Source organism: Eutrema salsugineum, unplaced genomic scaffold (assembly GCF_000478725.1).
Source record: "Eutrema salsugineum unplaced genomic scaffold, Eutsalg1_0 scaffold_5, whole genome shotgun sequence".
Lineage (NCBI taxonomy): Eukaryota > Viridiplantae > Streptophyta > Magnoliopsida > Brassicales > Brassicaceae > Eutrema > Eutrema salsugineum.
In genome coordinates, this window is record NW_006256612.1 from 10,140,837 (window position 1) to 10,162,691 (window position 21,855).

At 39.5% G+C, this 21,855-nt stretch overlaps 8 protein-coding genes and 1 non-coding gene across 11 annotated transcripts; 6 read left to right on the forward strand and 3 right to left on the reverse strand.

Moving 5' to 3' along the window:
- The first annotated feature begins 1,473 nt into the window (after nucleotides 1-1,473).
- On the forward strand, nucleotides 1,474-4,972 carry LOC18993324 (boron transporter 4). The gene is made up of 13 exons (XM_006416840.2): nucleotides 1,474-1,604; nucleotides 1,711-1,793; nucleotides 2,011-2,203; nucleotides 2,285-2,423; nucleotides 2,513-2,678; nucleotides 2,770-2,936; nucleotides 3,019-3,192; nucleotides 3,294-3,389; nucleotides 3,484-3,600; nucleotides 3,686-4,023; nucleotides 4,107-4,386; nucleotides 4,530-4,649; nucleotides 4,757-4,972. Exons 1-13 carry the CDS (start codon nucleotides 1,486-1,488, stop codon nucleotides 4,766-4,768), a joined length of 2,004 nt encoding a protein of 667 aa, XP_006416903.1. The 5' UTR covers nucleotides 1,474-1,485; the 3' UTR covers nucleotides 4,769-4,972.
- A 300-nt stretch (nucleotides 4,973-5,272) lies between these two features.
- TRNAW-CCA lies at nucleotides 5,273-5,344 on the forward strand. The gene has a single exon. It is a non-coding gene; the product is annotated as a tRNA-Trp (tRNA).
- A 291-nt stretch (nucleotides 5,345-5,635) lies between these two features.
- On the forward strand, nucleotides 5,636-9,211 carry LOC18993325 (periodic tryptophan protein 2). Its single transcript, XM_006416841.2, has 7 exons — nucleotides 5,636-6,934; nucleotides 7,035-7,286; nucleotides 7,391-7,483; nucleotides 7,663-8,034; nucleotides 8,167-8,511; nucleotides 8,639-8,866; nucleotides 8,946-9,211. Exons 1-7 carry the CDS (start codon nucleotides 5,702-5,704, stop codon nucleotides 9,114-9,116), a joined length of 2,694 nt encoding a protein of 897 aa, XP_006416904.1. The 5' UTR covers nucleotides 5,636-5,701; the 3' UTR covers nucleotides 9,117-9,211.
- Nucleotides 9,212-9,326: 115 nt separating this feature from the next.
- LOC18993326 lies at nucleotides 9,327-11,001 on the reverse strand. Its single transcript, XM_006416842.2, has 2 exons — nucleotides 10,891-11,001; nucleotides 9,327-10,321 (listed from the first exon to the last, which is right to left on the reverse strand). Exon 2 carries the CDS (start codon nucleotides 10,309-10,311, stop codon nucleotides 9,541-9,543), a length of 771 nt encoding a protein of 256 aa, XP_006416905.1. The 5' UTR covers nucleotides 10,312-10,321; nucleotides 10,891-11,001; the 3' UTR covers nucleotides 9,327-9,540.
- A 1,208-nt stretch (nucleotides 11,002-12,209) lies between these two features.
- Nucleotides 12,210-14,036, forward strand: LOC18993327 (WD repeat-containing protein 43). Its single transcript, XM_006416843.2, has 7 exons — nucleotides 12,210-12,301; nucleotides 12,400-12,498; nucleotides 12,650-12,894; nucleotides 12,981-13,063; nucleotides 13,172-13,283; nucleotides 13,398-13,460; nucleotides 13,657-14,036. Exons 1-7 carry the CDS (start codon nucleotides 12,256-12,258, stop codon nucleotides 13,843-13,845), a joined length of 837 nt encoding a protein of 278 aa, XP_006416906.1. The 5' UTR covers nucleotides 12,210-12,255; the 3' UTR covers nucleotides 13,846-14,036.
- Nucleotides 14,037-14,208: 172 nt separating this feature from the next.
- Nucleotides 14,209-14,840, forward strand: LOC18993328 (late embryogenesis abundant protein 1). The gene is made up of 3 exons (XM_006416845.2): nucleotides 14,209-14,336; nucleotides 14,480-14,545; nucleotides 14,634-14,840. The coding sequence occupies exons 1-3, from the start codon at nucleotides 14,274-14,276 to the stop codon at nucleotides 14,805-14,807; spliced, it is 303 nt and encodes a 100-aa protein (XP_006416908.1). The 5' UTR covers nucleotides 14,209-14,273; the 3' UTR covers nucleotides 14,808-14,840.
- On the reverse strand, nucleotides 14,841-16,835 carry LOC18993330 (probable amino-acid racemase). 3 transcript variants are annotated; one of them, XM_024152565.1, is made up of 3 exons: nucleotides 16,492-16,834; nucleotides 15,507-16,149; nucleotides 14,841-15,424 (listed from the first exon to the last, which is right to left on the reverse strand). In XM_024152565.1, the coding sequence occupies exons 2-3, from the start codon at nucleotides 16,095-16,097 to the stop codon at nucleotides 15,155-15,157; spliced, it is 861 nt and encodes a 286-aa protein (XP_024008333.1). In that variant the 5' UTR covers nucleotides 16,098-16,149; nucleotides 16,492-16,834; the 3' UTR covers nucleotides 14,841-15,154. The 3 variants fall into 3 exon arrangements, with proteins under 3 accessions (XP_024008333.1, XP_024008332.1, XP_006416907.1); XM_024152564.1 differs by having other exon boundaries at nucleotides 16,269-16,834; XM_006416844.2 differs by having other exon boundaries at nucleotides 15,507-16,835.
- Nucleotides 16,836-18,970: 2,135 nt separating this feature from the next.
- On the forward strand, nucleotides 18,971-19,709 carry LOC18993331 (uncharacterized protein At1g15400). Its single transcript, XM_006416847.2, has one exon. The coding sequence runs from the start codon at nucleotides 19,047-19,049 to the stop codon at nucleotides 19,470-19,472; it is 426 nt and encodes a 141-aa protein (XP_006416910.1). The 5' UTR covers nucleotides 18,971-19,046; the 3' UTR covers nucleotides 19,473-19,709.
- A 413-nt stretch (nucleotides 19,710-20,122) lies between these two features.
- Nucleotides 20,123-21,379, reverse strand: LOC18993332 (peptide deformylase 1A, chloroplastic/mitochondrial). The gene is made up of 3 exons (XM_006416848.2): nucleotides 20,816-21,379; nucleotides 20,648-20,737; nucleotides 20,123-20,560 (listed from the first exon to the last, which is right to left on the reverse strand). Exons 1-3 carry the CDS (start codon nucleotides 21,227-21,229, stop codon nucleotides 20,252-20,254), a joined length of 813 nt encoding a protein of 270 aa, XP_006416911.1. The 5' UTR covers nucleotides 21,230-21,379; the 3' UTR covers nucleotides 20,123-20,251.
- Between the last annotated feature and the right edge of the window lie 476 nt (nucleotides 21,380-21,855).

Consider the following 21,855-nt stretch of genomic DNA (forward strand, 5'->3'; position numbering starts at 1 on the left):
CCCTTTGAGACTATTAGAGAATGTTCATAAATTTATTAGAGTTGTTATAAAGAAAATTTGAGCAATTGCTTGTAAATTTCATTTTTTCAATAAAACTCTATTAACAAAACTTCACGTTCATTCATAGCGAGAGCTAGCACGATTATTAAGAGTGTAAAACCAACCTTAATTTTATTCTTGGTAAAGACATATTATTCAATGATTTTATTTTGTCATTCTAATTAAGATAAGTTATCATATTCTTATTACATTGAAATAAGGGAATGTAAAGAGTAGAAAATCTCGTTATTTAAAATTTAATAACATTCATGATGATTATAATTAATTCAGAAGCTTCATGAGTGAATATGTATGTACATAATTTTATCAACAAATTTTGTTGTTTTTTGTTCGATAAATTTGAATATGCTGTAACTAAAAGAGGAAACTGGAGGAAAATCTACGTTGACTAAAGAGTTCAAAGCAATTAAAGCAGAGAATATAGATATGCATCTGATGTTTTTTAATTGCAAAAAAATAATGTATAGGTAAATAAAGAAGATTAAGGAAACAAAATGAAAGGAAATTCTGTATATTTTTATAAAAAAATTTCATAGATAATAAATGAGTAGGAACTCTATTTATTCATTCGTCACGGTCTCCTCGAAAAAGAACAGAGAGTTAAGGCGTCAAAATCACCGATGTAAAAGCTCATCAATAGATTGCTGACACGTGTCGTAGGTCCAATAAAATACGTGTGTTAGTGGGCCCCCTTTCAATTGCCTTCGGCTATATAATCGCTTATTTAGCACTTGCCAAAGAAGACCGTTGTCTCTAGTTTTTGACCTGTATAAATCTTCCAAAAACCCTATAAATCGTCGAAGCTCTCTCTTCCCTCAGATTCCACGGTGACGCACAGCTTTTAAACTGATTTCGAATTTTTAATTTTATAACTATTATTACTCATATCCGGTTTTGTTCTTGTGAGTTGTGAGATGCGAATCAATTCGAATTGCTAATATCAATGTCAAAATAAATATTTTTTTTCTTTCTTGTTGATTAAAAAGGGTACCTAATTTACGTTGGACAGTAGATATTAATTTATTTAGTTGATTGAAAAGTTGGATTTCTTATTTCAATTGGAGACGAAGAAATCAATACCTTTGCCATAGAAAGAAAATTTCATTACTTTATTGCTTGTTCTGTAATGTGATGTTACTCTAATTGTAATTGGGCACATTGCGTTTTCCCTTCTTTTCACAAAAGGCAAAGAAATTGACATTGGTACTAAGTAACAAAACAAAAGTAATGAAGTTCTTCTTTTATAGTTGGTGGAAAAAGACTGAAGTCATGACAATTTTGAAAAATGATTCTATTAAATGCAAGATCTAAAGAAATTGACATATGTTATACAAAATATATAGCTTCCTTTTTTATGGTCTAGGTCATTAAGGCTAAAAATCTGAACAGAGCGGCGAGTTGTGGAGTCTCTAAGTGATTGTGGAAATGGAGGAAGAAAAAGTGGAGAGCTCGACAATCCTATTTCGAGGTATCGTAGCAGATCTTAGAGGAAGAGCCTTGTGTTACAAGCAAGACTGGGTCACTGGTCTCCGTTCTGGTTTCGGGTACTCTTTAAACCTGATTCTACTCTTAAAGCACTCATATTTAGATTCTTACTTAGAAAAAAAAAAGAGGAACAGAATTGTGAATATTGTTTTTGAGATTTTGCAGGATCTTAGCACCAACAACATACATTTTTTTTGCCTCTGCACTTCCTGTCATCGCCTTTGGCGAGCAACTCAGCCGCGACACAGGTCTATTTCTTTTGAGTTTTATCTCTTAACATTTCTCATTTTTCTTTCTTTTTTTTTTCTCGGTTTGTTGTTCACGTTTATTTGGTGGAACACGAGTCTTTTAGTTGCACACGTTTGGTCTGCTTTTTTTGGGGGTTTTTAAGTTTTGCATTCTCTGATTTCTAGAGAAAACACAATTCAAATATGTTTTTTTTTTAATATAATTGGGAAATTGTAGAGGGAGCGTTGAGCACAGTAGATACATTAGCATCAACAGCGTTATGTGGAGTGATACACTCGATATTGGGAGGACAGCCATTGCTGATACTTGGAGTTGCAGAACCAACTGTCTTAATGTACATTTACTTGTACAACTTCGCTAAAGGAAGACCAGAACTAGGCAAAGAACTCTACTTAGCTTGGACTGCTTGGTAATAATTACTTCAAAAAAAAAAACTTTTCTTTTTATGTTTTTTAATTTCTATAAAGTTATGGGTTTTTTTTTGCTGAAGGGTTTGTGTGTGGACGGCTTTGTTACTGTTCCTAATGGCGATCCTCAACGCGGCTGATATCATTAACCGGTTTACGAGGGTCGCTGGTGAGCTGTTTGGTATGTTGATCTCCGTTCTGTTCATCCAACAAGCCATTAAGGTATAAATGTACCAAAAAGCTCAACAACCTTTGAATTGTGATGACAAGTCAAAGCTTTATATACATATGTTTTCATATGAAACTGGCAGGGAATGGTGAGTGAATTCGGTATGCCGAAAGAAGGAGACTCAAAGCTTGAAAAGTATCAGTTTCAGTGGCTCTACACAAACGGACTTCTCGGGCTCATTTTCACCTTTGGCCTTCTCTACACCGCTTTGAAGAGCAGAAAAGCCAGGTCTTGGCGATACGGAACAGGTAAGAGGGATTGATCTTGTCATAGTTTGGTGGACTTTTATGTGTAAAATCAAATCAGGCCTTACAAAACTCTGATTTTCTTTGAAAAAAGGATGGTACAGGAGCTTCATCGCAGACTATGGAGTTCCTTTGATGGTTTTGGTTTGGACAGCATTGTCTTTCAGTACGCCATCAAAGCTCCCCTCTGGTGTCCCGAGAAGACTCTTTAGTCCTCTTCCATGGGAACCTGCTTCTTTAGAACATTGGACTGTCATCAAGGTTACAACACAAAAAATACTTGACTTAAGATCTTGATTTGACAATTTGAACCTCTTTTAAGACCTGGCTTTGGTCTGTACAGGACATGTGGAAAGTCTCTCCGGGATACATTTTCGCGGCATTTATACCCGCAGTGATGATTGCAGGGCTCTACTTCTTTGATCATAGCGTTGCATCGCAGCTTGCGCAGCAGAAGGAGTTTAACCTCAAGAACCCTTCTGCATATCACTATGACATTCTTTTGTTGGGAATCATGGTATAATCAATCAAACTCTCTTTCTTTCTCTGCAGGCTCAGCTGTTACAACATTGAATCTCTGGTTAAAAATCTCCAAAATGGTGTGCTTTTTTTTTTCAGACGTTGATCTGTGGATTGCTCGGTCTGCCTCCTTCCAATGGAGTCCTCCCTCAGTCTCCAATGCATACCAAAAGCCTCGCTGTCCTCAAACGACAGGTTTAGTTGATACTCATTTAACCAACACTCAATATTCAGACTAAGTTGGTCTTCATAAACCCCTTTTTTATTTGGGTTGGTTTCTTCTGTTCAGTTGATTCGGAGGAAGATGGTGAAGACAGCCAAAGAAAGCATCAGGAAGAGAGCAACTTCCTCCGAAGTGTATGAGAATATGCAAGAAGTCTTCATAGAAATGGACAAAAGCCCACTTGTAAGTAGTTGTAGACTCATTATTCAACTTGTTTGCACAAAAAGACAAAAAAAAATCAGATATATTAAGTCTTGTTTACGTACAGGCTCCAACAAACAGAACAGTGATAATTGAGCTGCAAGATCTGAAAGAAGCAGTGATGAAGAGCAATAAGGACGAAGGAGAGAGAAACGAGGAAAGTGGTTTCGATCCGGAGAAGCACCTTGACGCTTACTTGCCTGTTCGAGTCAACGAGCAGAGAGTAAGCAACCTATTGCAGTCGTTGCTAGTGGCAGGTGCAGTGTTGGCTATGCCGGCCATTAAGCTCATACCAACTTCACTTCTGTGGGGTTATTTCGCTTACATGGCAATCGATAGCCTCCCGGGAAACCAATTCTTTGAACGCACTATGCTTCTCTTCGTCCTACCAAGCCGGAGATTCAAGTACGTGCTCTGAAAAAAATGCTCTGGTTTTTCGGATTATTTCTTTTAAAAGACTGATCATGTGATTTTTGTTGTTGGTTAAGGGTCTTGGAGGGAGCGCATGCGTCGTTCGTGGAGAAAGTTCCGTACAAGTCAGTGGCTGCGTTCACACTGCTGCAGATATTCTACTTTGGGATGTGTTACGGAGTGACGTGGATTCCGGTGGCCGGAATAATGTTTCCGGTTCCTTTCTTCCTCTTGATAGCCATTAGACAGTACATTCTCCCAAAGCTCTTTAACCCGGCCCATCTCCGAGAGCTCGATGCGGCCGAGTACGAGGAAATCCCCGGCACTCTTAGAAACCCGCTCGAGCTGTCTTTCCGGGTGAGTCCATAATGTTTTTAATGTTTTTTTTTTTGATAACCGGACTAATCTCTAGATTAGATGAAGAGACGAATATTTTAGTCATTTAAGACGTCTACAATAACCTTTATAATAAAAATTCGAATTAATGCACCTTGTTTCAGTCGACTAACTCGAAGAGTGGCGTCCAAGAGAACGATGCGGAGATTTTAGACGAGTTAACGACGAGCAGAGGCGAGCTTAAAGTCCGTACCCTCAGTCTTAACGAAGACAAAGGCAACCAGGTTTAGCTTTTTCTTTTCTTTTGTTATAGAGATCATCTTTTGAGTTGAATCTTAACTTTGTAAACAGATTTTTTCACACTCATATTTCGTTTTTAAAAAAGCTGCAGATTTATCCCTAGGAAATCGGAGAAGCAGGGGATGGGGATGTGAGTGATCTGTCAACAACATGACCTAAAAATCATGATCATGATGATCTCACATAGTATTGTAGATCAAAACACAGATGAGATTACCTGTGAATTTTTTTTTTATATATAATTTTAATTAAAGATGATGTGGTGTAACTGGTGTTTGTCAAGATATTCTTCTTAGCAAGTTAAGAAATTAAGTATTAATACAGAGAGTGTTACGGATATTTACACCATTTACCATTTCTTTTTATTCTCTTATAGAAATTCTATAAAACACTGATGAGTGTTCTACGCTAATTTGATACGAGATAAAAAGTCGTAACTAAGTTATCAAAATTATACGTAACTCTACAGGAAAAGTAAATAGTTTCAAATTCACTTTATCTGTATTATATACGTAACTTGATTAAATTTGTGTGTTTCCGAAAAAATATAGCTTGTGTAGTTATTAGTTAGTGGATTTAAAATTTTGTTTGGCTATCTAATCACCAAGGATCCGTGGCGCAATGGTAGCGCGTCTGACTCCAGATCAGAAGGTTGCGTGTTCGATTCACGTCGGGTTCAATCCCCCGAATCTTGGTCCTTAAATTTTTGTTTTTAACCTTTTTAGCCCCTCAAAACTTCAAAATTCCAAATTGCCCATACTTTTCCCCCTATTCAATTTCCATGCTTTTAATTTTTGTATACAAGCCCATGGACCTGCAGATTGCGCGGGTTGTCTATGAAATTAAGTCAAACAAACTGTCGACGGTATTTGATAATTAAAGTTTTTATTGGGTAGCAACAATTAAAATTATTTAAAATCAGAAAAATAGAGAGGGGTTCTAGGTCCGAGATTGAAACCAATCCTTAAACCCTAACGCCGTAATCTTCGTCTCCGGCTTCACATTTCTCTCCAGACATTGTTGGGACCCGAACGCCATGAACTACCGCTTCCAGAACCTTCTTGGCGCCCCCTACAGAGGCGGGAACGTCGTCATCACGAAGAACACTCAGCTTATTTCACCCGTCGGCAATCGTGTCTCCGTCACGGACCTCCACAAGCACCAGGCGGTTACTCTTCCGATCTATACCTCTTCCAATATTTGTCGTCTTGCTGCCTCTCCCGACGGGACTTTCCTAATTGTTGTCGATGAAAATAAGCGATGCCTCTTCATCAACGTTCCCCAAAGGGTCATTCTTCACAGAATGAGCTTCAAGGAAAGAGTCGGCGCCTTGAAGTTCAGCCCTAATGGCAAGTACTTCGCTGTCGGGATAGGTAAGTTGGTCGAGATATGGCAATCACCTGGTTTCAGTCGAGCGGTTTTCGCCTTTGAGCGTATTAGGACTTTTGCTAATTCTGATGATAAAGTTGTCTCCTTGGAGTGGAGCTTGGACTCTGATTATTTGCTTGTTGGGTCAAAGGATTTAGCAGCTAGGCTGTTTTGCGTCAGAAAGTTGAAGGGTGTCTTAAATAAACCTTTTTTGTTGCTGGGTCACAGAGATTCTGTTGTGGGTTGCTTCTTTGGTGTTGATAAATTGACTAACAAGGTCAACAGAGCTTTCACCATTGCACGGGATGGTTACATATTTAGTTGGGGCTATAGCGGAAAGGATATCAATTTGGATGAAGCCGAAGATGACCACTCTGAGCCACCCTCTCCTGATACTCCAGAGAGGGCTGATGAGGTAATGGTGGAAAATGGTGTTGGTATTGGCACTGATATTAAAAAACGAAAAAAGTATGACGGTAGAGGTCGTGAGTCAGAAGATGATGATGATGAAGAGTATATGCATAGAGGGAAATGGGTTTTGTTGAGGAAGGATGGTTTTAATCAGGGATCAGCTAAAGTGACAGCTTGTGACTATCACCAGGGGCTCGACATGGTTGTGGTTGGGTTCTCAAATGGTGTTTTCGGGCTTTATCAGATGCCAGATTTCATCTGTATTCATCTGCTGTCTGTTTCTAGGGAGAAGCTAACAACTGCTGTCTTTAACGAGCGTGGTAATTGGCTGACCTTTGGCTGCGCGAAACTTGGGCAACTGTTAGTCTGGGAGTGGCGATCTGAAAGCTATATACTGAAGCAACAAGGACACTATTTTGATGTGAACTGTGTCACTTACTCACCTGATTCACAATTCTTGGCAACTGGTGCTGATGATAACAAAGTCAAGGTATTAAAATTTCAAATACTTAACTATTTTGTTCTATGCCATGCTTATCATCTAAATCTGAAGTTAACCAGCCCCTGTTTTTTAATGTTACATTTTACAGGTGTGGAACCTTACATCAGGATCATGTTTCATCACCTTTACAGAGCACACCAATGCAGTCACTGCTCTTCATTTTATGGCTGATAACCACTCCCTCTTAAGCGCTTCTCTTGACGGCACTGTTCGTGCTTGGGATTTTCGAAGATACAAGAACTACAAAACATATACAACCCCTACACCCCGGCAGTTTGTTTCCTTAACAGCAGACCCAAGTGGTGACGTCGTCTGTGCTGGGACCCTAGATTCATTCGAGGTAATACAACTTATGGCTTTACTGATTTCACTCACGTACTCACAGATACAGACTCGCAGGTTCGTAGGGTGAGGTGATTCACTTTTCTACTTGCCTATCTACAGATTTTTGTATGGTCCAAGAAGACTGGGCAAATAAAGGATATTCTGAATGGGCATGAGGCTCCCGTTCATGGGTTAATGTTTTCTCCCTTGACGGTAAGTAAACTGTAGTAGTCTCTTATGTCGTTTGGTCTAAATATATTTTGTTTCTTGACTCAAAACAAATATGTAAAAGCTAGCTAATGACGTAGTAATTTTTTGGAGTAATGTATACTTCTTGCTTATGGTGTTATAACTCCCATGCCTTATCTAGATACATATTTCTTTCTTTGCAGCAAAATTTAGCTTCATCATCATGGGACAATACGGTTCGGTTGTGGGATGTGTTTGCTAGCAAGGGCACAGTGGAGACGTTTCAACACAACCACGATGTTCTAACAGTTACTTTCCGTCCTGATGGGAAGCAGCTAGCCTCGAGTACGCTAGATGGGCAGATCCATTTCTGGGACACCATTGATGGTGTGTTGATGTACACCATAGAGGGGCGGAGAGATATCGCTGGAGGTCGCAACATGACTGACCGTCGGTCTGCGGCTAATTCAACTTCTGGAAAGTGCTTTACAACATTGTGCTATTCCGCTGATGGAGGTTATCTTCTAGCCGCAGGAAATAGCAGATATATTTGCATGTATGACATCTCAGATCAGGTTAGCTCATTAGCTCTTTTTTTTTGGAATTCAGCTTTTCTTGGCCTCAAAAGTTTGATGCTGATTTGAAAGCTCGTGTTTTGCTTATCAAAGAAACTTACTCAAAAGGTCTGAAATATTTACCTTTTTCAGGTTCTGTTGCGCCGGTTTCAAATATCCCGTAATCTCTCATTAGATGGGGCTCTTGACTTACTGAACTCCAAGAAGATGACGGAAGCAGGACCAATGGATCTGATTGATGATGATAACAGCGATGAAGAAGATGGCATTGATAAACAGTCTCGGGGGAATTTGGGTTATGATCTGCCTGGATCCAGGCCTAACCGCGGCAGGCCCGTTATCCGGACAAAAAGCCTCAGCATTGCCCCAACTGGGAGGAGCTTTGCAGCTGCAACAACGGAAGGAGTTCTTTTCTTTTCAATTGACGAATCCTTCATCTTTGATCCAACCGATCTTGACATAGACGTGACACCAGAGGTGAGCCTTTTGTAAATCGATTCAATGTGTCAGGTTTCTTGTCTGATTATCACCTTTATAAGCGGGTGATGTTTATAGTTCTGATTATTGGTTCTGAAAAAGCAAAGGTAATGTGTTGTTTGCGTAGGCGGTTGAGGATGCCATAGAGGATGATAAAGTGAGCAGAGCACTTGCTCTGAGTATGCGTTTGAACGAAGACAGCCTCATAAAAAAATGCATCTTTGCTGTAACCCCTGCAGACATAAAAGCTGTTGCAATCTCTGTCCCCCAGAAATACTTAGAAAGGCTTATGGAAGCTTTGGTGGATCTGCTTGAGAACTGTCCTCATCTGGAGTTCTTACTTCGCTGGTGTCAGGTATGCTCTTTCTTTCCTATTCTCCGTTAATCTCTTACCTAACTGCTCTTAGCTGATCGAACTTTGTATTTATGTTCAGGAAATCTGCAAGGCACACGCAAGCTCCATTCAGCGAAACTACAGAAATCTACTGCCAGCACTGAGATCGCTGCAGAAGGCAATCACCAGAGCCCACCAGGATCTGGCAGATATGTGTTCTTCCAACGAGTACACACTTCGCTACTTGTGTTCTGTTCCAAACAATCATTAGTTCTGTTTTCTTTTTCTTATGGGAAACTCTGAAATTTTGATCTTCCTTTGCGGGCAAATATTTATGATATATGACTAATGAGTTTTGAATTCAAAAACAAAATGGAGCTTAGAATGTGAATGTCTTTTCTACCATGGGAAATAAGCTCGGAGCTATGGTAACTTTATGAAGAAAATTAAATGTTTAACAACCATAAAAAATAAGAAGAATGTGAATTTTTGATTAAATTTTGAATATGCGAAGATGAGCTCGCAGCTATGGATACTTTGACTAACAGACACTTAAAATACAACAAAATTTAGATTATGCCTAGGACCAGAGCTGATGTCGCTATAAAACCTAAACACTGAAGTACATTATGGATAAAGAATCAAGGGAGACATCAAAACTTTGATCAAAGTCACAAGACATAGCACTTGAATCTTCACGGAGTCCATCTAGGATACATGGGCGCATGGAACTCCAATCGGGGCATGTTCGCTGGATAATTGGCAGCACTTGCTTGGCTCCTTGAACCAAGAAAGAGATCGTGCATGAAAGCATCAAAGTTGAGATCGATCATGGGATGTTGGTATGGAAGCTGATGGAGAGAGTTGGCCAACAATCTCTGTTCTGCTTCCCATCTCTGACGAGCATTGAGCATTTCAATGTACTCGGCTTCTCTTTCCAATTGCTCCCACATGTGTTGCTCCCAAAGTTCCAACTTTGGCGATATAAAACCCGGATGCACAGCTTTCAAGTGGGTTTTAAGCTGAGAATAGGTCCCCGAGAAGTCACACTTGTCCATAGAACAGCACCTGGGCCTAGCATTCATGAATCTCCGTGCGCAAGTAGACTTCATTGTCCCGTAAACCTCTCCTCTGCAGTAGGGACAGTTTAGAGTCTTGCCACTGCAGCGACTTGTGTTCTTGTTGTTGTTTCTGCGGAACTGCTTGAAGCAGTTGGAGTGACGGGCGCTTGTGTCACACATGTAAGCACGACATCCTTTGGAGAAGGAAGCACATTGCAAGAGGACAGCATTGTGTGGCGGCTCCATGCAGATCACACACCTCACATCCTCCCATTCACTCACACTCTCTGACTCGACAGGTGACTCCACTTCTTTTTGTTTCTTGCTCCTACAAGAGCGAAGCGGGTAAGGCGATACCCTACTCCTGTTGCTTGAAACCGGCAAAATCCGTCTTTCCTTCAGCATCTCACACACACTGAAAGCAACACAAAAGAGTTATCTTCCGAACAAACACATAAACAGATATCATAGAGAGTCAGTTCTCTAAAACACGACATCAAAGACAGAGACACAAATAATCTTATATTAGATTTGAAACAGGACAAGGTCAAGGACACAGAACTTAGTCCTAGTGAATGTTACATTTCCGACAAATGATAGCAGAACATGATGATTTCAACTCAAAATATTCGTATTTATCGGTCAATTAAATTGAAACTATTCACTTATCAAAAACAGTTGTAGACTTGTCCAAAAATCCTTTAATCAACGGTTAAACATTCGAATCAGCCATAGATTTCAGAGCAGGAAACAGATCAATTAGATTTCAATTTAACGAGTCGATGAGATTCTTGGCCCAGGAAAGAAAATACAAAACAAAAACCAAACGCGAAATTGATGCCCAGAAAATTCTGATCACATCCACAGACCGCTAAACGACACAACGTCATCGGATCGAGAGATTAGGCAACGAGTAATCGCCCAAAGAAAACGAATGAAACGGAAGAACAAATAATAATAATAATATAAAAAAAAGGATTTTACCTGGCCGGAGAAATGAAAGAGGCTTTGAGAGAGAAAAGTAGAGAGAGAGCCTCGTAAAGAGAGTTTCGTATGAAACGGTGAAATGAAGAAGAAAAATAAAAATGGATGCGCGTGCGTGAATGTGAGGTTGCCGGTGGGGTTTTTATAGGCGTCGAGACGTCTTTTCAGTTTTTTTTTCAAACATGACGAAACTGCCCTTCCCTCCTCGTTGTAAGTCCACCCTCTCTCTCTACTTTCCTTTGCCAATTTAACCACATTTGTCTTTTTGACTTTCTTTGCCGTTGCTTTTCCTTTTAAACGGCTTATAAAGTTTTTGTGTTTTTGCTAACATTTCAATACGTGTCGTACCAAAAACACACATCATCCACACACATGATAAGCTGTTATGGTATTTCTTTTTTCCATTCAAATCTATTAGAAATAAATCATTAATTTCAATTTATAGAGATATCCAAGATATAATTGTTGGTTTATAATTAGTCAAAACTATTATAAAATCAAGTCATATTTTTGTTTCTATATATTTTAAAAATAAAATCAAACATAATATGTAGTTATCTACAATCTACTACATGTCATATCAGTCTTACATCTGTTGGGATCTGTATAGATGTTGATTTTAGTTATCCTATTCGAGCCAGATTACAATACAGACTCTACAGGTAGCTTTATATGTCTATGTATTTGTGTTTTGATATTGATATTTTTAAAAATAGATAAGAACAAATCATAACGTTAACTTTTTTGCTTTAGCAAAAAAAAAAAAATTCTTTCTTATTTCCAAAATATGTATCTTTATTCTCTGTATCTTTTTCAAAAATATTATCTTTCTTATTAAGTGGGGGTGAAAGGAAGAAAATATATATATATTCAAAAATAGCTGTCTGTATATACATATTGTCTTTTTGTCCTTTTGACGTATGTATATACATATTATCTATCAAATTTGAAGGTGTAAGATTACATAACATACGTGCAAATAGAAATGCACATACCACAATCCAAAATCCATCAGTTGCCACTAATATGCAGGTCAAATGGATTAGCCCATGTGACAGGCTTCCAACTACTAATAGAAAAAGCTTATCCAAACTAATTATTGAGAAAATGTGAAATACCGTTTTTCTTGTTATAAAATTAAGCAGAAAAAAAATGATTATACAAAAATACATTGGAACAGATTACATAAAAAGTAAACTCAGCCCAACTACTGACTTAGGTCGGCCCAATAGAGTAAAAGCACTTCAACCCACCCAATCTGACCCGACCCGACCCGTAGGTTTTAACTGTAAAGTTGTTGAGACTAGAACCCTAAACCCGCGTCGGCTCTCTCTCTCTTTCCGCTTCTTTCGTACATCGCCGACCATGGCCAAGGAGAAACTGAAGCCTCTACCCACCACCTCTGATGGAGGTTCGCTTCATTCTCTCCTCTCTCGTCAATTTTGCTGCTCGTAGCTCTGTCACATGGTGAAACCCCCTTCTCTTGTTTTTTTTTTATGAATTCAACAGGTGAAATCGCCGACACTCCTTCCCGAGAGAAGAAGCATAAGAAGAAGAACAGGAAGCGAGCTGAACCTGATCCCGATTTACCCGCAGCGAGAGAGTCCGGTAAGAGATTATCTAATACTTGATACCCAGTTGCTAAAAATTCACATTTTCTGCAAGGCTAGATTGTTGAGGATAAAGCTATTGAGTGACTCCAGCTAGAGATTGCATGGCTTGAATCTTAATATTAGGGTTCCTATTTCTTGATATATAGGTCTTGATGAAGATACAGATGGAGTGCTGGTAGATGATGCTCATAACGAGCCGACCATGGGTGATAAATTTGAGAGTCTTAAATTAGGCGGAGAAAAACTTAGCACTGAGGAGAGTAATAGAGCTTCTGCTCCGATCGATCATAAGCCTCCTACCGCAGCCTCTGTTAACGTTCTTCTGAGACAAGCATTGCATGCTGATGACCGGTCTCTTCTACTGGATTGCTTGTACAACCGAGATGAACAGGTTCGGAAGATCTTTTCTTTACCTTTTTGGTTGTTTGTTTCGTTCTTGGTTTCTTGTTAATTCTTCCAGTTTTATATGCTTTACAGGTAATTGCTAATTCGGTTGCTAAGTTGAATTCAGCAGACGTACTCAAGCTTCTAAATTCCCTTCTACCGATACTACAATCAAGGTGAGAGCTGGAGATATAGTAATCTGTTTTATGTGTTTGTTGGAGCTGATTTTCAAGTGGTGATTTTTTTTTTTTTTTTTTTTTTTTTTTTACTTTCTTGCTTTGCAGGGGTGCAATTTTAGCTTGTACCATTCCTTGGATAAAGAGTCTGTTACTTACTCATTCCAGTGGGATTATGTCCCAAGAGTCATCGCTGCTCGCATTAAACTCCATATATCAGGTTAGGAACTGCCCGAGTTTATTGTCACATCGCGCGTGGCTCGGTTAGAAACACAGAACAGAGAGTCTGGAATAGATGAATCATTGATATGCGTTTTATTGTTTGTGTGTGCAGCTCATTGAATCACGGGTATCAACTATTCATACGGCCGTTGAAGTTTCAAGCGGCTTAGACTTGGTATGTATTACATTGCCCTAAAACGAGGAAGAATTTTGATTTCAGCCTGTAGCCTAGGGGTAACATTAGTTTGGTTTTTGATTCCATGGATCGCTTTGGGAAATAAATAACGCAATGGAAGTCTTGGGGTCACTTTAGCATAGAATATAGTGACATTTAGACTGTATAGTATGTTACTGATTCGTGTTAATGATAGATTGTGGACGACTTGGATGATGAAGAAGAAGATGGAGGTCCTGTGATCTATGAAGATAAGGACAGTGATGAAGAAGGAGGAGAAGGATCAGAGGAAGGAATGGAGACGGATGACGAGGCAGACGAATCGGCGGATGAAGCAGCTGATGGTGTCAATGATTTTGAAGGTTTTGACGACATGAGCGATTGAGGAGGACTCCTGAAAATGGGAAAAGTTTTGATTTGTGTCAGGCTGGTTGATTGTTAGATGTTAAGAGTGGGGTTAAAAGGTACAATCTCACGTCTAGATGTCTCGGCACGAACTCTGTAATACGTAGTGGTTATATCGATATTGACGAGACTTTGTATTGAGAACGAGTTTATTATGTATTCTGAAATGAAGAAAAACAAAATTGACGAGAATAGGAAAAACGTATTGCAAAAATGGAAAGAGCAAGGTTTTGGGGAGAGGGTTGAATAAGTCAAGCCTGGTTTAGAAAATGATGGATCATAGAAGCGACAAGCTCTCCTTGGAAAATGGAACACCATCGAATACAGAGGAGAAAATGTTTTATAAAGACATGATCTTATTATATAAAAGAAGGAAATTGTTTAAGAAGAAAGGAGAATAAGTAAGAAATGGCGAGCGGACAGAATGAGGATTTCAGTGTGAAGGCCGGCCAAATCGTGGGCCAAGCTCAAGTCAGTGGTCTTGTTCAATTTCTCCACCACTTGTGACTTTTTAGCAATCGTATTGATTTCTATGCTAATTACAAAGTAAAAAAAATATATATATATAGTAAAAGTAAGAGGTGTAAAGTGGAGAAATCTGATGTCTGAAACAGGTGAAGAGAGAAGATTGCAAAGTGGACAACACCAACTCTTCTCAAGCATCAGGCTTTTTCCAGCAGGTTAACTAACACATCAACTCTACATGTTGTTTGTGTTGTATCTTTGGTTTTTTTTTGTGTGTAAGAAATAAGAATGATGATATTTCAGAAAGGGGAGAAAGTGAAGAGCATGGCGCAAGGAGCATCAGAGGCAGTGAAGAACACAATGGGGATGAGCAATGACAACAGCAACGAATATAAGAAAAAGAACCCTTTGGACAGGAAGAACCCTAACAACACAACCTGTCCAAGCATGCCTGGTCATCCTCCTTCCGATATTTAACCATTTCCACAAATATCATCCTCGTGTCTTTAATCCTTTTTAATTCCAATAAAAATTGTCTATAATAATAAGGGATATTACACAATGCAATCCAAGCCAACATATGTTCAAACTTATTTGGCTTTTAGACATGTTCACACTTGTGTTGGCCAAAAACTAATAACAAGACATGTTTGAGTGACTTTGGTTTTAGTTTTGGAAATGATCTTTACATCACAAACACCGGTTTACACTTTGGTAATTCTTCCCCAGGCGAGCTACTTTTCTTTTTAGATACTTTATACACACTCACAAAATCCAGCTATGGATTCACAAACTCCAACTACGGATTCTCTTTAGAGATAAGATCATCGACTCTCTGCCCATTTGATGGCAGACCTTGCAAGTGCATCCATAGGATCAACGCACTTCTTCAACAGAGGATCATCCCCTGGCAAGAGTTCTCGCATCTCATCTGAACCGAGCACCACCACATTCACCGCCTGCACCAGCAGCACCTGCAATGCTATCCTCAGAAGGTTCCGTGCTCCTTCCATGTCTTGTCTCTTTATCGCTTCTATGGCCGGGATCACCGTGTGCTCCATTGTCGCCTTGTCTGGAAGCACCGCTTCAAATCCCTGTTTACAAACAAGTATCAGACTCGCTTAGACAAAAATGATAACAATTATGTTGTTCCAATGGACACAATAGAATACTGACATTGCTCTGTAGTCTCTCTTGGTAGAATCCTGAGGATAACGTGGCACTAGAGGCCATCACACCTACGCGCAGAGGATTCCCAGCTTCAAGAGGCTTCATTTTCGCCTCTCCCAGCTCTTTAGCAATGCATTCACCCATGTGAAGCAATGGAACCGAGCTTCCTTCACAAACCTCCTCATACCATGTATGTGCAATATGACAAGGCATTAGGATTAACTTAGCTCCACATCTCTCGAGAGTTCTTCTCTTGTTCCTTAGATTTTCCACAATCTGTTTCGGATCCACCGGAGTACACTCTGCTCTATGGTAGAGAGAAGGATAAGAGTTCTCCTCGTATGAGAGAAGCTCCTTGTTGAGTGCAGGATCAGAGCAAAGCACGAAGGGTAAGGAGCTTTTACCATCTTGTGAGCTCCAATCAACGAGTTTCTTCACAAAATTCAGTGTGGAACCTGTTGAAACACCTCCGATAATCCCCACCGTGTTGGCCTGCCTGACCAAAGAATCTTCAGAGAGACTTTTTAAACTGTTTCTCGAATCTTCACTCAGACAAAAGCCCTTCTTGGACTTGGGAAGATCGCTGCTTTCGTCCATCTGCAGTAGGACTGATGACGGTGGCGTGGCTAGAACACGACTTAGTCTTACCCTACACGAAATCCGATTGGAACAGCATACATGAGCTAAACCATGAGATGGGTTTGTGAAAGTCTGAAGATACATCACCAAGCTTCTGTCTAAAAAATGTTTTTGATAGTAGTTACTAACTCCAGATACACCTCTGACAGAACTAGCCAAAGTTTCCAACTTGTTCCTTCCCTACAAACCTGAATCTGACCTCACATTCAAGTTCCAAATCCAGCTCAGATTCAAAAAAAGGAAAAAGAAGAAAGGAAGCAACTTTATGTTACAAGACTCGCAGGTAGTCTGAGGGAAGAACCTCTGTCTAGCTTTTTGGAGTAAGATCCTAGAATCTGTAACATCAACTTACTTTCTGCACTTGCCAGCTGAATCAGTACTTCTCCTCAATAATACAGAAGTTATACACAAGATTCTCTTGGAAAACAAATCTTTGTAATTCGTTGGGCAGGATGATGGATTGCCTTTCTGTTTTCAGAAAGGCAGAAACAAAAAGGAAAAGTAGTAGAGGAACAGGTGGGGCATCAGAACAACGGCCTCAAATCAACCCAATGCTTTTTCATCTCTATCAAACAAAACCATCAGATGAAACCGGACCAGTAGTAGTCGCATCAAGTTGAAGTGAGGAATCTTTGCCTCTCAGATTTCCACTTGGAATATATAATTTTGTTATTGGATTTCACCATCAGGCAGTAAAGAAGAAGAGAGGGGAAAACTTTCTCAACGTAAGGCGATAAAATCAAGAAGAGGTGTGTCTGTCTCTGTCTGGTTTCTTTTTCCATTTCTTGTGATATTTTTATATATATTTCCTGCAACTTGTGGGTTGTCTCTGTTAGGTGGATTCTTTCGTCTTCTTGTCAGCTACTGAATCCCACATGGTCCATCAGCCATCTAAGGGTCCAGTCGAATTTTATAATTCCTCAATCAATGGAATTCTCCAGAGACTTGTGTTTTGTAAGAGATGTGCAGCAGGGAATGATCTGATGATGGACAGAAACAGCTTAGGGTAGATACGAATGGAGTTTCTTTGCTCACTTGTACAAAACATGACCTGATAAAAGCCGGAGAAAGCTAAAAACGAATTGTTACTCTTTCAACACAAGCTAAAAGACAATGATGTGCAGCAGCCAGCAGGTAATGATCTGACGATGGACAGACAATGCAGAAACAGCCAAAGGTAGATATGAATGGAGTTTCTTTGCTCATTTGTACAAACCAATGAGCTGATTTCATAGAAGTCTTCCAAAACGTAACAGCCTGAGAAAAGCTCCCACTAACACATAAACAACTACCAGCAAAAATTTCACATTTAATCCCCCCCCCCCACCCCAGAAAACCACACACACAAAGAGAGCAGCAAGAACAGGTCAATAGGATCCAAGCTTCATGTGAAAATAAAAAGTGAAACACATACAATTTTGATGTTAAAGGCGATCTTGGTAGCATCTAATTACTCAACAAACAATGTCAGGCAAACCCATCTCACTCGCTCTTTTCATTGCATCACATTTCTTCTTCTCCCCCTCCACCTGCGTCAACACCAAACTCAACTCCCTCCTCACAGCTGCGTTTTCCTGCCGTTGCGTTTGCTGCGCAATGCACGCATTGTTTCTGTAGCGGTCCAATACAGAGTAGACGTTTCGAGGACCGAACGAGAAAGGCTTCTTGGCGGGAGAGGAGACGATGATTGCAACCTCCACACCGCACAAAGAGACCGGTTCTGCGTTTCGAGAACGTTATACTTGTCTGTGGCTCTTCCTTTCTTCTTCCAAGTCATTTGCTTCTCGATACATTTCGGTGGAAGGATTGTTTCTTCATCCCTTTAATATATACAGATGCTTTGAGTCTTGAATGTGGTGTGTCAATATCAGTCTTGCATTTGTAACACCCATTTGTCATTACTCAGTTTCTATTTAATTTTGTTGACAGATATTGAATTCACAATATTTTGTGTGAGTTATCAAAATCTAATATATTAATATTGTGGTGATTAAGGAGAGATTTAGCCATATATAATGACAGTTGTCGACCGTTTCCCTAGCTGAATGTTTCTTTGAGAAAACCGATTTGCTAATCCCATTCACATGTCCACATGTACATGCTTTAAACTTCAAATTAGTGTAATCATGAGGAAAACAGAAGATACATAAGATAAGAGGGTTAATTATTTGCTTGAATAATACTATATGTTATACGATGAAGTTGACTTATTTACAAATTGGCACACAGAGTTACTTTGACCCACTTTCACCTCTTCATTATATTTTCTTCCTTTCAAATTAAAACGAGAGATTTGGCATCTTATCTTTCACTCACTCTCCTAATATATTTGGTTACCCAAACGAGAAGAAGATTTCATTTTAAATTTAATCATGTCCTAAAAGTCAATTCTCATGTTCGTTTCTAACCTGTTATCTAATCCACGCCATTTGTTTATTAAAAAAGCCTACGCCATTTGAGCTTTTAAAGAAACAAAACAAATATAAGATTGTCCATTTATATACGCTAATTAAATTAAGTTTGATTTTTAATATTTTAGTAGGTAATGTTAATGTTTTATAAAGTTGATTTTGAGATGAGTAAAAATGAATTTTAACTATCCCCTATATTATCCTAGTTTCACTGAAGGTATTATTTCTGCAAATACTTTAATTCTGATCCTAGCTAGTTGTTACAAAAATGAATTCAAATTGGAAACATCATGATCGTAATAATATAACAGTAATGATAGTGGACCGACACGCATTTAAACAGTGAGGACAGAAACAAAAGGAAGAAAGTCTGGAACACAATGATTAATCAATCACTTATAAAAGCATAATCACTTTTTTTTGGTAAAGTCTTTTAGCTGAAAAGAAACGAAGAAAACAAGAGCCAGAGAGAGAGAGAGAAAAGAGAGAGAGATCCATGGAGGGTCTTCAAAGATCAACCACCTCCTTCCGCCGTCAGGGATCTTCCGGTATAGTCTGGGACGATCGTCTCATCGCCGAGCTCAATAAACAGGCCAACGAGCAGAAAGACGAAAGTCAACGCGACGAGCAGCCTAAGCCGATGTCGGAAAGCTCGGAGCAAGGAAAACCGATCGCCGGCGATGAGAAAGACAAACTCAGACCAATCAAAACCGGTTTACCAGAACCGGGAGGAATCGAGAGGAGTCGATCTAATGGCGGAGGAGCACCACGGCATCACCGAGCAACCGGAAGAGTGTCTCCGGCGGTGGACCCGCCGTCTCCGAGAGTCTCGACTTGCGGTTGCTGCTCTGCGTTTGGGAAGAAACCGCCGGGGAAGAAGAATAATCCGAGGAAGAGGCCACCGAAGCGCAGATCGAGGTAGGCGGCGCAGGATAAGATTGAAGAGAAGAAAATAGTGTATACTGTCTTTGATCTTTCTTTTTTTTTTGTTTTGTTCCTTCTGTGTGCTCAAGCTACAAACTTTAATCTCATTTTCTATTTTCTCTCGTTAAGCTTATAGATCGCAATACTTTGGATTTTCTGGGTGTTTGTAAATTAGCTGTCTTTTTTTTTTCATCGGACAAATTCCATTTCTGTACAATTCAAAACGACTTTCCGATTTTGGGGATCCACAAAACATTCTTCTTTCTCGGGGAGAGATTATCGATCTCCTTAGTAAAATTCAATATTTTTAAGAGAAATCAATGCACTTCTAATTTCTTCCGATGACTCTTCGAATCTTCAAGGGTTTCGAACCGGGCAGCCGCCGGAAGAGACGTCGGCGGATCGTAAGCAAGAAAGACGTTTAATATTGCTTTTGACTGCGTTGATTGGAAAACGGACGGCTGTGATTAGATCTTTTACTTTTAATTAATGTTAATGTTGAGCTCTAATTATATTTGTTTACTTGATCCCGCCAAGGATGAGGGGCCAATTCACCGCCGCATTTCACGGCTTCGCCACCGTGTCTTGTCCCGATCGAGCAAGACATAACCTTTCCGGTTTCTCTCCTTTTAAAAAATAAAACATCTGAAGAATAGCTGTCTTAAATTGTAGGAATTCTGTCTTAAATTATTTCTTCAATACATTACAAAAAAACACTCTTTCCGTCGAAGTTTTGATCTCTAAAAGATATATGGGTTTGCGTCTTTGAAGATTCTGTCATTGAGGCCCGAGCTTAGGACAGCCTTCTGCAAGAGGCAAGTCCAAGTTGTCGACTGTCCTAAAAGTGCGTGGTACCATCTTATCAACATAAAGATTACCATCCAAATGATCGCACTCATGTTGCAGAATCCTTGCTTGCCAACCTGAAGCATTCACTTCAATCCGCTTTCCTTGACGATCGTAGCCTGTCACGACCACTTCAAGATATCTCTCCACCACAGCTCTGAATCCATCCACACTCAGACATCCTTCAAAGAAAAGAGCTTTCTTGTTGCTGCTCCCCTTCAGCTCCGGATTCACCAGCACCTAATAACAACCCCCAGAATTCAAGCTTTTTTTTTGTTTTATAATCTCAACAGCAACAACTCCACGCACAAATTTTATACTCTGTACCATGAGATCAAAGGGACGTCTTTCTTGAGCAAGAATCTCTTCCTTTGGTGCGTAACTTATATACTCTTTTGTATCTTCCAAAACAATAATCTGCATCACCATGAAAAAAAGGATTCAAGCATTCGAATTTGACAAGGGGAGTAGAGGAAAAGCATTAGGCTTACTTACTCTCAAGGGAATACCAATCTGAGGAGCAGCGAGGCCAACTCCAGGAGCCAATCTCATAACTTTGACCATATCATCAATTATCTTCTGAATACGCTCCGACTTGATTTCCTCCGGGTCAACTTCTCGGGCCTTCTCGTGAAGAACCGGGTCTCCAGCTGCCACTATATCCGGTAAGTCCACTTTCTTCTTCTTGTCCCCTAGACCCAATAGCCAACCGGCCTTCGTGGTCAAAGAGGAAGAAGAAGAAGAGGAACTATACAGCTTACGGTTCAACAATAGTGAGGAATCGGGTCTTGAAACGGGGAACCGAATCGAGCGACATGTCACGGCGGCGGAAACCGGAAGTAGACGAAATGAGAATCTGAAAAGGGTTTCCATGGCCGTCGCTTGGTCACAAGGAGTCACATTGGTCATTTCTTGAAATATGGTTCTTTGGGCCTGCTACAGCTAACGTCTGCGCTTCTTTCTGCCCATTCTCTTTGTAGCCCAATGGAATTTGTCTCTTTGTTTCCAACAAATATTAGTAGTCTAGTATATGTCTATTTTGATATTTGTGGTCTACTTGCTAGTTTAGTGATTTTATGGGACAATTATGAAAATTTACATTTTTATATAATAAATAAAATAAAAATGACTTAACAAACTAGTTTAAATGTGAAGCTGACAAAAAAAATTGAATACTCAAAGAACTCTAAAGACTAATTAATTCTAAAGTCTGAAAACTAATCATATATACACCCGAAATCTCAAACTGTAAATTTTAATATTTCAAAAGTGTGCTAGTACAGAGTGTTGTCCTACTTCAAAATATGGTATATTTTCTCAACTTTGAAACAGGTATACATGTTAAAGTTTCTAAAGATTTTTTTTTTTTAGTTAACCCTTATTGAATTTTCATGCATGCGTTAGTGATGTTATACGGAGCAATCCACCACAGGTCCAAAACGTACCTAAAAAGAAAAACTGTAAATACATTATTCATATTGCAATTACAAAAATAATATCCTACTCTAGTGATCCAAATATCTTGTTTTAACGTG